The sequence below is a fragment of the Pelodiscus sinensis genome, chromosome 10 (genome assembly GCF_049634645.1).
Source record: "Pelodiscus sinensis isolate JC-2024 chromosome 10, ASM4963464v1, whole genome shotgun sequence".
Classification (NCBI taxonomy): domain Eukaryota; kingdom Metazoa; phylum Chordata; order Testudines; family Trionychidae; genus Pelodiscus; species Pelodiscus sinensis.
In genome coordinates this window covers 40465482-40479967 of record NC_134720.1, presented here as the reverse complement: position 1 = coordinate 40479967, position 14486 = coordinate 40465482, and the positions used below count along the sequence as shown (strand labels likewise).

Below are 14486 nucleotides of genomic sequence, written 5' to 3'. Positions count from 1 at the left end.
TAAACCATTGCCCTCTTGATCTCCCAAGTGCTCACAATGCTTATTTTTTCAAAATATATATTAAGGCAACTGGCAGCATGTGTATACTGTGGGGAGGGGGTGGAGGAAGATCCGGGACAGCAAGTCTTAGAGCCCAGGTCTGCTGAATTGAGCTCACACTGTGACTAAAAATAGCTGGTTTGGGGCCCAGCTTCAAAGACCCATCTCCTTCACTGACTCATCCTATAGTCCAAGCCCAAACAACTGCATTACTATATGTAGCCCCACGGTATAAAACCCTTGAGCCCAAGTCAGCTGGCCCAGCCTCTGAGACTCACTGCCATGAGTCTCTTTTTTGCAGAGTGAGGCACAGTTTTGTTTCAGTATAACTCTGAAAGGCTTTGAAATCATTACCTCATGGGTGTTAAGTTTTTTGCCTGTCTAGTTACAAGTACTGTCTCAAGGATGTTTAATGCAAAGTGGTAGGATAAGCCTGTGAGTAACATGTGACTTTTCCTCCTTTCCCCCCCCCCCCCCTTCTATTTCTCCCTAGTGCAATCTGGTTCACTGTCTAAGACTCAGCCATCACTTGAGAGTTCTGAATTATGTGATTGGTACTTTTGACAAGCTAGAGCCCCCGTCCTCAGAACACATTATGATAACGGATGCCCTTTTCGATGGAGTGGAAGTCAGAGTGTTTGAACCTTCTCCAAAGGAAGACAGAACATTAAAGCGCAGTGTCGTTTATATCCACGGAGGAGGATGGGCTTTGGCAAGTGCAAGTGTGTGTCTGTTATTAATTAGAATGTATGGTCTCATCTCAAAAGCTGTTTTTTCCCACACAGAACCTGAGAATTTGCTCTCTGAGACACATCTGAACCTAAGGAGCACTAGAACTCTGGCTCTGTGCTTCTGTGGCGGTGCTTTAATGCAACAGTGTAGTCATGGCTCCAGCACTGGAAGAGAGCTTACACCTCTATGATGAGCATAGCTCCCAGTACTGGAAGCCCGTTTACACTGGCAAGATACTGCACTCAAACTCGCTGCACCTGGAAAGGGGGAGGAGTGATTTGTCACACTCTTGAGTGAGAAGGTTTCACCACAGTAACTTGTCAGTGTAGATGAGCCTTGACAGTCTCAACCCTCACCATAAGGGGGGGGAGTAACCCTGAAACAGAAAACAAGTACACATGTTACTGGTACATAACTGCAAACCTATGGGTGTCCCAAAGATCTGCATAGTTAGGGTGACAATTGAAGGTCATGCCCTCTTCATCTTCTGTGTTGCCACAGACACTCTAGGGCGTGTATACACAGTGTTATTTTGGAATAACTAACATTCCAAAATAATGTAGTGCGTGTCTACACTACAAGCTTTTATTTCAAAATAATGTCAAGCTGGAGGACTTCTTAATCCAATTCATGGTAACCCTCATTTCATGAGTAAAGGAAGTCAAAGGAAGAATGTTCTTCCTTCCATTTCCTGCTATGTAAACAGCACCAAAAGTCAAATTAAGCTATTTTGATTAAAGTTACCAGTTGACGTAGCTGAAATTGCATAGCTTAATTCGATTTTAGCCGTGCTGTGTAGACGTACCCTAAGAGAATAGTAAAGCATATTGTATGTCAAAAGGTGCAGATTTTGCATTACTTCCCAACTTTGACAGTTTTAGTGGGAAGCGAGATTATGTGTTGACTTGTCGGATGTGCCTTTGCCTTTCAGTTGGACGGCTGTACCTAAATCACTTAGGCAGTTTTGAAAATGCCAGCATATTTAGCCCATAATTAGTAATGGTGTCCATTAAAAATTCCTCTGTCTTCCAGTTCTCACAGAATTCTCTCCATTAACCCCTTAGGAAGTCCTGTCATTGTCAACTGTCAGTGATGCTTTCTAAAACTTGGTGAGCTGCTCTGGTTCTATAGTAACTTGCATAGCACTCCCCCAGGGCAGATGTGTGCTTCAGAATTACTGTGCTTCACTCAGATAAATTTAACTCTAAACACATTAGTTCAGTTTAAGATATAAAAATTAATGGCAGAAATATTACCGCTAAATATTAAATCTTGAGACTATTCACTTTAAAGTGATGCTTAATATATAGTTATCTTCTCCTTCACCATGAGATACCTATTCAGTAATTGAAGAGGCATAGAATTATAGAAAAGGAGTACCCTGATGAATAGGATGGGTTTGAACCTGCTGGCCTGATTCACGTGAGCAGTCCCATTGGCTTTACTAGGACTACTACCTTGAGTACAAAATTTCAAGTTTTGAGTCCAGCATGCATAATATAATGACAACATATACAATGACTTGCACAAAAACAGTATTTTCCAGACACTAATCCCAAGAGCAGTCCAATGCAGTTAGGTAGCGGTAAGCAACACTTAAGCAGAGATGTGAAGTGACTTGCCCAAAGTCACAAAACAAGTTGATGGCAAAGCCAGGAAGAAAGTGCACAAACTTAAGACACTAGATTCATTCCACTAGATGATGGTACCTGCTATTATGCACTGACTGTGTTCCATTCGTTTACATTTGCAGGAAGATGTGTTGATGGTAATGAGTTTCTATTATAGTGTCAGATTTGTTGTACAGGCTTGAATATAAGTGCTTGTTGTTTTTCTTATGCATCTAAACACCTAGGCTGTGTCTAGACTGGCAAGTTTTTCCCCCAAAAGCACTTGCTTTTGCGGAAAAACTTGCCAGCTGTCTACACTGGCCGCTTGAATTTCCGCAAGAACACTGACTTCCAACTGTCTGAAATCAGTGCTTCGTGCGGAAATACTATGCTGCTCCCATTCGGGCAAAAGTCCTTTTGCGCAAAGCTTTTGCGCAAAAGGGCCAGTGTAGACAGCTCGGATTTGTTGTGTGCAAAAAAGCCCCGATCACGAAAATAGCGATCGGGGCTCTTTTGCACAAAAGCGCGTCTAGATTGGCACGGACGCTTTTCTGCAAAAAGTGTTTTTGCGGAAAAGCGTCTGTGCCAATCTAGACGCTCTTTTCCGCAAATGCTTTTAACGGAAAACTTTTCTGTTAAAAGCATTTGCGGAAAATCATGCCAGTCTAGACGTAGCTATAGAGTACTGTACAATATGCCTATTAACAAAACTGTCTGTCTTTCACTAACGGTCCTCTTATTTCCAGGAACAAGCTTCTATAATAATCTCTGCAGGATCATGGCAGAATCTCTCAATGCTGTAATTGTCTCAATTGAGTGAGTAATCAACAAAATCTTAAAGTATTTAGAAATATGTATCATTCTGAATGAGTTAGCTTTTTTCCTTGTCACTGTGACTTGTTTAAAAGGTTTTCATTTGGGGAAAAAAAAAGTCTCTTTAGCAAGACTTGATAAGTTTGTAATTCTGAATGACACTGAATTAGAATATCTGAATACTTTTCTAATTATAAGAGATAATAGCACTCGATTGTAAAGGACATTTAAAAGTAGATAGTAAACTGCTTGCAGGATCAAACACTGACACACTTTCTATACCAGTGGTCCCCAACCTGTGGTGGTGGCCGGGCGCCAGGGGGCGTGGCCGTTCGTCCGCCGGGCGCCGGGGACGGGGACGGGGCCCCCCCATAGCCGCGCGCCTCCCCCCCAAGCTCCGCGGGCCCGGGGCCGGCGCCCCCTCTCCCCCAAGCTCCGCGCGCCCGGGGCCGGCGCCCCCCCCTCCTCCAAGCGGCCGGGGCCGGCGCCCCCCACCCCAAGCGCCACGCGCCCGGGGCCAGGCCAGCCCCGAGCACGTGGCGGGCGCACATGAATGCCCCTGCGGGCGCCATGGTGCCCGCGGGCACCGTGTTGGGGACCACGGTTCTATACCCTCCCTCCCTTTTTTTGCTCACATTAGACATGGAGATGGCAGTAACCTTGAGAAAGATGTATAAAGGAAGGAGTGTGGAGAGTTACTGTAGTGGGATGACAAATGAGGAAATGGATGGTGTACAGCAGATCACAGTAAGGGTCAGCATGAAGTTAGTGATGAATTGTGAAGGCTTCCAGCAATTCTGTTCTGACGTCACTACTACCTAGAAATAAAAAAATAGATTTACTTACTTTAAGTGTTCAGGTGAGGTTAGATCAACGTAGCAAGTGTCTGTATTTGTGGAGGAGAAGAAATAGTCTCCTCTGCATATTTTGGCTAAGCAGTAGTGGTATAAGTCAGCTGTCAATTGAAGTTCTATACCAGGAGTGGTGAATCTAAGGCCCAGGGGCTGGCTGTGGCCCCTTGCTTGCCTGGATCCAGCTCCTGAGGCTCGGGGTCCCCCTGGGCATTGGGGGCCTGTACTGGTGCTCCAGCCCTTGTGCTGTCCCCCCGTGGGGCTGAAGCACACAAAATCTCCTAGTCTGGGCCCCCACGGCTCTGGTGTGCAAAGGGAATGTGGGGAATGTCTTTCTCCTTCTCAGTCGGGGGCCACATAATTGAGGGATTTTTGTTGTTGTTGCTTCTCATTTGTGTGCAGACCTCGACTGATGTTTTTTTTTCTTGTGGGTCAGCAGCCCCCAACCCAAAAAAGGTTCCTCACCCCTGTTCTATACCATACCTTAATACAACTGAAATACTAGTTTCTAAAATGTCCAGAAATATCCTTAGTTCACATCTGTCTCATAGATTCCAGCCTCATACTGGGCGGAAAGCCCAATGATGGTGACCACTGAAAGATGAGACAATATGACAAAGAACCAAATCAACTGATACAGCTATACTGGAGATCACGTATGCAGTGAACGTAGACTTTCCTGAGTGCAGACTGGGTCTGACTATCAGCTGTTAGCCTGAAACAAAATTAAAACTTAAACATGAGACATTCAACATTTGGACTTGTCTGAAATCACCAACCATTATATTACTTCTGTCCAGAATAGGTTTGAATCATTGGCAAAAGTAAAGGAGAACAACCCCAACTAATGAGGGTTAAATGAGAATTCTGTGCTCAAAACCACCAGCACATATTCTGAAATGTCACTGTCCGACTGTTACATGGGTAACAGGGGTTTGAGTTAAGCATGAGGCTTACCGGTATGCTTACCAGTTAACTGGCCCTTGCCTATAAACTCTGGTGGTGGCCAGCCACACCGGGCCAGAGCAGCCCTGGCCACAGAGGGGCCAGCAGGCGGGGTGGTGGGATCTCACGGCTGTGGCAGATCAGGTAGCAGGTCTGACATTAAAAGGTTAACTGATTACGTGCTAGCATTAACATTTTAACATCCCTGTAAAGGGGAAAAACAGTGCAGAGTGAAAGGGAATAGCCTGGAGATAGGAGAATGTAGGAGAAAATATAAGGAACAGAACAGACACATTGAAAAGTAGACTAGATCAGACAAAGGCAAATATCTAAAGGCAAAATGTATGTAACTTGAGAATTATAAAGAGTAATAACACAAATAGTATGTTCACAGTGGTCAGGTTTCTTCCCAACCACTGTGGTCAAACATAATAGCAGCGCTTTTGCTGAAGGCAAGTGTAGAAAGTACTGTGCCCATATGTGTGTGTGCCTCACCTGATCACTTTGCACAAGTACAGATCACTAAACAAGCTGGAAGGCAATGGAAGAATCAGGCCTTCTCTTTACCTTAAGGAGTCTCCTCAGTTAAAAAACCCTCTAAGATGCGAAGTACATTAACAGGCCACTTTAATAAATGAGAAGAGGGAAATTTAAGTGGCTGCATAAAGCACTTTTCTTTTGTAAATGAAAATATTAAAGTTGATAGAAGAGAGGCCAGTGACTGAATTAATTAGATTATTTAACAATTCTCATGATCAAATTAGCCTCATTATGCAGAATGGATTTTACTTGTATAATATTCATTTCAATATAATTTAAGTGTAGTTTTTTCCAGCTCCTTTTTATTGTATTCTCTAAAACACAAAAATAAATTAGCAGGATGTTAGCCATTGCAGACAAGTGGCTATCACAATATTGAAAGCTCCCTTATTATTCCTTTTCTTGTTTAAGCTGCTGTAATTCTGCCTGTTTTGGTGAGCTGTTTGTCATCTCTACCCAACCATTATCTCTGCCAATCAAGCCATTTGTACTCAGTGCAATCCAATCTGATTTCTCATTACTTTAATTGCACATCTTGCTTGAATGTTGCATACCCAATCTGTTATCCAGTTGCATAGGGAGTTCTCCAAAGGCCTATCATATCTTACTTTATCTGATGTAATACACAGATTGCTTTCTAAAGTCTAAATCATTTTAAGAATCTGAATGCTTCTTACTTATCTCAATATTACTCCTGAGATTTATTTTGCACATATAATTTCTGTTGGATGTAAAACAGGCAGCCATTAAAATATAGGAATAGGCCCTAGTATGGCCCATGCTGGTTTTATCAAAAAGAGTGTGTCCTTCAGGGTGAATCAATTCTTACCCTGTATACAGGAGAAAGCATTTAAGAGTGTTAGTCAATCCACCACGTTATAGTCAATAAATTCCCTAGGGCAAGATTAGTAACGTCAAGTCAATGAGCAGACACATCTGTTGCATCCTAAGACCACGTCTAGACTAGAATCTAAAAGGTTGTAACTAGCAAGTGCCTTCTAGTGTAGATAAGGCATACTGCCTCTAACGTATGTTGAGCTGGTAGAGTTAAGGCCAGTCATGTTGGTTAGCCCCTGTTAGCTAACATTCTAACACAATTTGACATATTAAGCTATACAAAGTTTAAGGGAATAAGAATTGCAAAAACAGCCTACTGACTTAGTGTGGCCTAGTGGATAGAGCAACAGGCTGGAACTCAGGAAACCTGTATTGTATGTCCAGCTTTGCCACTAGCCTGTGAAAAGACCCTGGGTAAGTTATCTCACTGTGTGCCTCATTTTCTCTATCTGTAAGATGGGGATAATGCTACAGACCTTTATAAAGCACTTTGAGATCTACAGATGAAATGCACTTTGTAACAGCTATGTATCATTATTATTATTGGACATAAGGGCAAGTGTTGCTGTTGCCAGGATGGCATGATAAACAGGGGAGCAAGCTGTGAAGGTGCTTTTTAATCAGCTGCCCATCTGACAGTAGGGGGGGCACTGTCAATGGAACAAGCATAGTTAAAAGACTCAGCCTGACTTGCAAGCCCCAAATTAATTCCACAACAGAGAAAGGGACATCACAATCCCACATCTACCCACCTTCCAGATTCATGGTGCTCCAGTATTGAGGATGAGAGAGCTTCCAAGCAGTGTCCTGTTTGCAATACCATCCAGGAACAAAACCAAGTGTGTAAGGCCCATGAGATTTTTAAATACAATAGATCACTTTAGAGAGAGCGACCAAAAGGCTGGGGCTACATCTATACTGCAAGGTTTTTGTACAAAAATGATCGTTTTTGCGCAAAAACCTGCAGACAATCCACACCTCAAATGTGCTTTTGTACAAATAAATCAGCAGTAAAACGGCAGAACAGAGGGCTTTTGCCGGTGTAGGTAAACCTCCTTCTACGAGACCTAACTCCCTTTTGCGCTACAGCTATTGCTCAAAAAGGCAAGTGTGGACGCCCCAGAGGGGTTTCTTGTGCAAGAAACTCCTATGGGAAAAAGCACAGGTGCTCTGATGGCCATTCTGTGAATGGTAATCAGAGCTTTCTTGTGCAAGAGCGTCCATGCAGTGTGGATGCTCTCCTGCACAAAAACACATCGCTTTTGCGATGTGCTTTGAGGTGTGGACGTGGTTTTGAGCAAGAAGTTTTTGCACAAGAACTTCTTGTGCAAAAACCTTGCAGTGTAGATGTAGTCTGGGTGATTAAGAGTATCTTTCTGAGGTTATTTTCTGTAACAGCCACAGCTTTAAGAAACCAGGTCTAAGGCTATCCTATTAGCTTCCTGAGTGAAGAATCTGACAGTCTTTTTCTGTGGGCATAAAATGCTGGGAAATGTTACATTTCCATCCAGCACAGTTAGACACATTTATATTACAACTTTGCCTACTGACTTACAGACGTGTTTCATATAATACTGCCATTCTGATTTGGCTCACAAGTTGAGAGAACAAATGATGACTTCTGCCTCAGATGCAAACTGATCAGAAACGGCTGCTCAGACTGGTCAGTGGCCCACAACAATCCTAACAAGGAAAATAAAAGAAACCAGACTCCTTTTCTGCTGCGAGCACTGGAGAGAAGTGGGGAAGGAAGGAGTTTCTATTGCCCCTGGATGGGGCAGGTGGCAAGGGAAACTGGAATCCTTGTCACTGGAGGTTTTTAAAAAAAGATTGGACAAATTCCTGTCAGGATGATATACTTAATCTGTCTCCGCACAGAAGGAAGGACTCTTAAGGTCCTTGCCAGCCCTACATTTCTATGATTCTATTAAATTAAGCTGAACATTTTAGGTATATGGGGAATAGTTATTTCCTGTCCTGAGAAAGCTTTCAAGATACTGAAGAACTTTCAACTTTTCATTCTGATTCATCAAAAATCTCCGCTCACCCCCCAAAAAATATCAGTTTGGATCAGTGCTATTTAAACAATGCTAAAGAAACTCAGATACCCAGGGTTTAAGTAATGACCAAAAATCATTCATTTCTCAGTGGGTTTTGTTTGTTTGTTTTAAGACCAAGGAGGCCTAGCAGATACAACATTGTACTGGGATTCAGGAAAACTGCCTTCTATCCTTGGCTCAGCCACCAGCCCGCTGGATGCCCTTGTGCCTCAGTTCCCCCAACTGTAAAATGGGAATAAAAACACAGACCTCCTTTATAAAGCACCTTTGAGATCATTTGAGGAAAAACTCTCCACAAGAGCATGGTGGTGTTATTCCTGGCCCACATTCATTTCATGTAGCATATGCTGCAGCTGTTGTAAATATTTCCACTGCAGTGTCCATAGACTATGAGTGTAAATGCAGGAGCTGGGGAACTCTTCAAGTTTGATTTCATATCCTTATTCCATTGGAGATGCATGACTTACCCTCACCCATGTGGGCTAAGCACACTATTCAGCCTCCATACCCCGCAGATAATACCACCTACTTTACATGGGTGTTAAGATTAAAAATATGAATAAATGAATCCTCACATTGAGATCCTCTATTGGGAGGTAACAAAAGTTCTACTTAACAGTTTCCTAATTTATTCATATTCAGTGGGTTAGCATCACTCTTTTAGAGTTATACTAACATATAGGAAGTTAAATACTGTCTAAGTGTTACATGTTTCCTATTTCAACTGTAATATTTAAACTGTTATTTTTTGCCTTGCACTGTTCATGTGATACAGGTACTACCTAGTAGTCCTGTTAGAAAGATACAGTTTCTGTATGATGATTATCCTACATAAACCTCTTTCCAATTTTGTAGGTACAGGCTGGTACCAGAGGTTCATTTTCCTGAACAATTCTATGATACTTTCCGTGCAACAAAGTATTTTCTGCAGTCTGACATCCTAGCTAAATACTCAGTTGACCCAGGTCGCATTGCAATTTCTGGTGATAGTGCAGGAGGAAATTTGGCTGCTGCCGTGTGCCAACAGGTAATATCCACTGCCTATCTTTCACACTAACAAGCCATATTCTAGCAGTACACACAGAAAGATTATTTGTGCTGCACAGTCACAGTGACAGAGTAGCTTTAGATGTGATTTAGATACCAACCTTTACCCATTGTGCTAGTGAATCTTTTATTTGCCTGCATAAGTGGCTAATGTGCCACATAAATGTATAATTCATAAATTCAGTTCCTATTTTGTGAATACACAATTTTTGCAGCTGCCAACCTTTGAAAAAACCTTATTTCTTTTCCCCACAAAAAGACAATTTCATAGTTAGAATCCATTTGTAGGAAAAAAATCTATTTTTCCCTGCTTTTCCTATTATATGTATTTCTAATTTAAATTAGTCTGAATTTGAGCTGGTTGGAATTTCTAAGGAGGCCTAGGGCCTTAATAAGAGGTAATTACCATTAATTAACCATTAATGAAGGCAGTTACCAAAGCAGATCAGTATTCCTGCCAGCTACTTCCACTCGTTGAGGTGGTTTTATTATGTCGACATGAGTTGTCTCCCATAGAGCTGCATCGGTACAGTTGTGCCTCTGTAAGATTGCGGGTATAGACGTGGCCTTATTCTCACTTACACTAATGTGAATCCACTATGACTCCACTGAAATCCCTGGTGTAAAAGCAGTGCAGGTGAGAACAGAATCAGGTCTAGACTTTTAAGGTTCCAAATTAAGAGCAAAATTCTCTGCTGTAGAGTTACACTAGCAGAACATTTGTCCTTAAAACAACAAATGGTGGATTCTCTCCTCTTGCGGAGATGAATTGTAACTCCTTTCAGTGGAGATGATGATGGACGATCAGGCACACCATGAGTAATGGCAGCTTTTTTACAATCTGGATTCTGTCCTATGTTTTTCCTACAGCTTAGTCTTGATGAGACGGTGACCAACAAACTGAAGCTGCAGGCTTTAATCTATCCAGTCCTTCAGGCACTGGATTTTAACACCCCTTCATACCAGCAGAACACTGACATGCCTGTTCTTCCTCGCTTTGTCATGGTGAAATTTTGGATAGACTATTTCAATGGAAACTACGACTTTGCGTCCTCAATGCTGATCAACAACCACACTTCTCTCGACGTAAGCCAAGCCATTTCTTTCAGGGGACGTCTGAATTGGACTTCTCTCCTGCCCTCGACATTCAAAAAGAATTATAAGCCTGTGATACAATCCACAGGGAAGGCCGAAATCATCCAGGAAATACCTGCCTTACTTGATGCACGCGCAGCACCATTGCTAGCAGAAAAAGAAATTTTCCAGCTTCAACCGAAGACCTACGTCCTGACTTGCGAGAATGATGTCCTGAGAGATGATGGAATAATGTATGCCAAACGGTTAGAGAGCGCAGGGGTGGAGGTCACGCTTGATCACTTTGATGACTGCTTTCATGGCTGCATGATCTTTACTATTTGGCCTACCAATTTTTCTTCAGGACATCGGACCAGGGACAGCTACATAAAGTGGCTTTCTGAAAACCTGTGAAGAGCGCAAGTCCTCTTTAGGAGGCACAAAGTGTTCAATCTAAAGCTCACAGCTTCAAAAACAACAAAAATGTGCACTTTTATGCTCTGTAAAATTTGTTCAAGATTATGTCATAGAGCTTCTGTTGCAAGAAGTAGCGTGGCGCTACTTGGTTAGTTGACTAGCCTTGTCCAGCATAGTAGTTTTCTAAATACATATTAAACACTACTGTAGACAGTGTTGCTGTAGCCATGTCAGTCCGAGGATAGTAGAGACACAAAGTGGGTGAGGTAATGTCTTTCATTGGGGCAGCCTTTGTTGGCAAGGGAGACAAGCTATTGACACATAGAGCTCTTCAGGTCTGGGAAAGGTACTCCCAGCATCACAGCTAAATGCAAAAAGTGGAACAGATTGCTAAGTATATATGAAAAACACATATGCTAAAGGATCATTCAAGGTAGAATGGTTCATTAACACCTATGCAGCCATAAGACAGAAAAAGAGAGGGGTAGTGGGTTGCAGATTCTTGTAATGTACCATAAATGCAGTGTCTCTTTTCAATCCATGATTTGTAACATCTAGCTGAACAATCAATTTACAGTTTTATGATGTTTTGAGTACCTTTCCCAGACATGAAGAGCTGCACTGTGTGACTCAAAAACTTGTCTCACCAACAGAAGTTGCTCCACTAAAAGACATTCTCTCTCCAGCCTTGTTGTTGCTCCATTAAAAAACAAATCAGTTTTAGATTCCACAACCATGGTGAATGAATGAAGTTCTAATCATAAAAATAATTATTCCTCAAACTTATTCTTATTGGTCAACATTTTCAAGTTTCAGTGCATAATATTAGGTACCAAGACTACAATGTTCAGTTTAACAGTTTTCTATTTTTAGGCACTTAAATAAGGGTAGCCTGATTTTTAGAGGCACTGAGCATTTACAAATGCCACTTAAGTCAAGGGAAGCTGTGGTGATCATTAAGTATGAAAACCAGGCCACTTAAAAAGGTGCTTAAACATGGATTTAGATGCTGGTCTTTAGGCACACAGAATCATAGGTTTTTTAAATATTTTCAATGTCGAGGCATTTTACAGAATGCCTGGCAAGTCATTTATCCCAAAAATGTAACAACTTTGAAATCTGGTCCTTTTTTGAAAACAAGCACAGTACTAAAATATTGTTAAAAAGAACAAAGCATTCTTAAGTGAGATACTTTCTTTTGACTTTAACAGACTTTGATCCTACACACAGGCAAAGCAACCTGAAAGCTTATATTTAGGACCAAGGGAAGCTCCACCACACACACAGTAAATTCCATGTGTGAATTTACAGCTTTAAAGTTGATTACATTTTTGACAAAAGGATGTGACTGCCTGCCTTTGACATTTCAGCTTTATGATCACATTGGAGAAGACATGAAAAGACTGAAAAATAAAAATCCCTCTGTGTGGTTTGCACTGATGTTTGTATTTAACATTAACAGTTTTTTCTGCACTGAGTCTTTTTTGTGCTTGTAGTTTCCAGTTCATAGTCTTCCATATTTTATGGAGGAAGCTTCCCCTATGTAGCAAGCAAAATCACTAGACATGAGCTTGAATCTGAAGTCCAGATTCAAATGGAACTATGCAGCTGGATCATCCCTCACTCATGGATGGAGCCAAAATGCCTAAGCTACTAGGGAATAAGGCTTTGCAACTTGAGCGCCTCCCTAAAGTAGGCAGACCACAACTGAAGTTTTAAGACAAGGACACGGAAACTGCTTACAAAAGTGTGTATTCGGCATAATGTTTGTGTTGTTGAACGTAAGCTGTGAAAGTGACAAAAGCCAGGAACTTCTAAGCTAAGACAGAAAGAACCTTGGGTTCCAAGCCTAGTGCTTTAACTTGAGATAGAGTTCAGTTTTGAGCTCTCGGATGCTGTGTGTGACTTTGGGCAAATGGCTTCATCTTTGTGCCTCAGTTCATTCTTCAGTAAGAGAGGGAGGAATATTTCTGTACTTCACAAGGGTATTGAAGATTAACATTTATGAATTTTGAGGCACCGTGATACTAAAAGGGTCTCTGTTAAACTTTCACCTCCTTCAGATTCTGTATTGTATGCTGTACTATGCTAGCTTGGTTTACTGGAATCATGCCCTAGTATAAAGGCACCTTACTTTTTTGGCTGTTTCCCAGCTTACAGCTTATCTTCCTGACTTTTGACAATTTATTATGGAACATTTTAAAATAGACCCTATTTTGTACTTGATTTTTTTATGGGAGGGTTGTATAAAGTCCTAAAACACATGCACTTGGAAGACCAAATTGGCTTCTGCATTCTTAAAATGGATATTTAGAGCTCCATTTTCATTGGTATGTGCATGTAATATACTAGGAGTTAATGGCAGAATGACATGGTTGTCTTCTATGGGTTCATAGCATGATGCAGCAAGATGCTGATATAATTGTCATATGTAATAAGAAAGGTTAACAAGACAGGGCCCCAATCCATGCTGAATCACAAGAGCTTGCAACTAATCTCTGGCTACTGGTTCACACTGAGCGTACCGCCTAAGCCAACTTCAATAATTGGCCTCATGAAAACACTGACATTCTTCTCAGTTACACTGGTTTTGTTTAATTGACTTCTGTAGTGAGACTTAAGATTGGCATATATGTAAAATGGAACAAAATTTGGCTAGCGTATCCAAAACATAGGAAGAGTCAGACTCAGATCTGGATTTCAAGACTCCAACATTAGGGGTACGTCTACACTGGCCCCTTTTCCGAAAGGGGCATGCTAATTTTACAGGTCGTAATAGGGAAATCCGCGGGGGATTTAAATATCCCCCACGGCATTTAAATAAAAATGTCTGCCGCTTTTTTCCGGCTTTTAGAAAAGCCGGAAAAGAGCGTCTACAGTGGCCCCAATCCTCCGGAAAAAAGCCCTTTTCCGGAGGATCTCTTATTCCTACTTCAAAGGGCTTTTTTCCGGAGGATCAGGGCCAGTGTAGACGCTCTTTTCCGGCTTTTCAAAAAAGCGGCGGACATTTTTATTTAAATGCCGCGGGGGATATTTAAATCCCCCGCGGATTTCCCTATTACAACCTGTAAAATTAGCATGCCCCTTTCGGAAAAGGGGCCAGTGTAGACGTAGCCTAGGAGTGTTATGAATCCAGGGTTTTAGCCAGCTTGCAAATCTTAACAGAGTGACTACATCAACCTCCACTGCAGTCAATGAAAATATTTCCATTGAGTATAGTTGGCTACGTATCAGTTGATCCAAGCTCTCATTTTAGAAAACTCAAGATGCTGTAATACTACAAAACGCATCCAAGTGGTTAATATGCCTGTAAATGTGGGTTGTGATCTATAAGAAAATTGGGTCCAAGACCTGTCTGCAAAAGTTTTAGACCAGCATACCTTGATGTCAGTTATAAATCCCTAATATGAAATTATAATGGAACTACTGATCTATTATAATTGTAGTTACATGGACAGCTCAGCTAGAATATCTATTCCTGGAGCTGGTTGTAAAGTTCCTTCATGCACTGACGCATATTA

General features: G+C 41.7%; 1 protein-coding gene and 1 long non-coding RNA gene across 5 annotated transcripts in view; one reads left to right on the top strand and one right to left on the bottom strand.

Moving 5' to 3' along the window:
• NCEH1 (neutral cholesterol ester hydrolase 1) overlaps window positions 1-13669 on the top strand; it is a 43003-nt gene extending 29334 nt beyond the window's left edge. For 2 of the 3 annotated variants that reach the window (XM_025190463.2, XM_006134628.4), the window contains exons 2-5: window positions 533-761; window positions 3128-3197; window positions 9283-9454; window positions 10345-13669. In XM_025190463.2, coding sequence (XP_025046248.2) covers window positions 635-761; window positions 3128-3197; window positions 9283-9454; window positions 10345-10962 — 987 coding nt within the window. In that variant the 5' untranslated portion in view covers window positions 533-634 and the 3' untranslated portion in view covers window positions 10963-13669. The remainder of the gene's footprint in view (window positions 1-532; window positions 762-3127; window positions 3198-9282; window positions 9455-10344) is intronic. The other variant, XM_075937972.1, reaches the window with a different exon arrangement.
• Window positions 3850-14486, bottom strand: part of LOC142830795 (uncharacterized) — a 92313-nt gene continuing 81676 nt past the window's right edge. For both annotated transcript variants that reach the window (XR_012906300.1, XR_012906303.1), the window contains one exon: window positions 3850-4012. This is a non-coding gene — a long non-coding RNA (uncharacterized LOC142830795). The remainder of the gene's footprint in view (window positions 4013-14486) is intronic.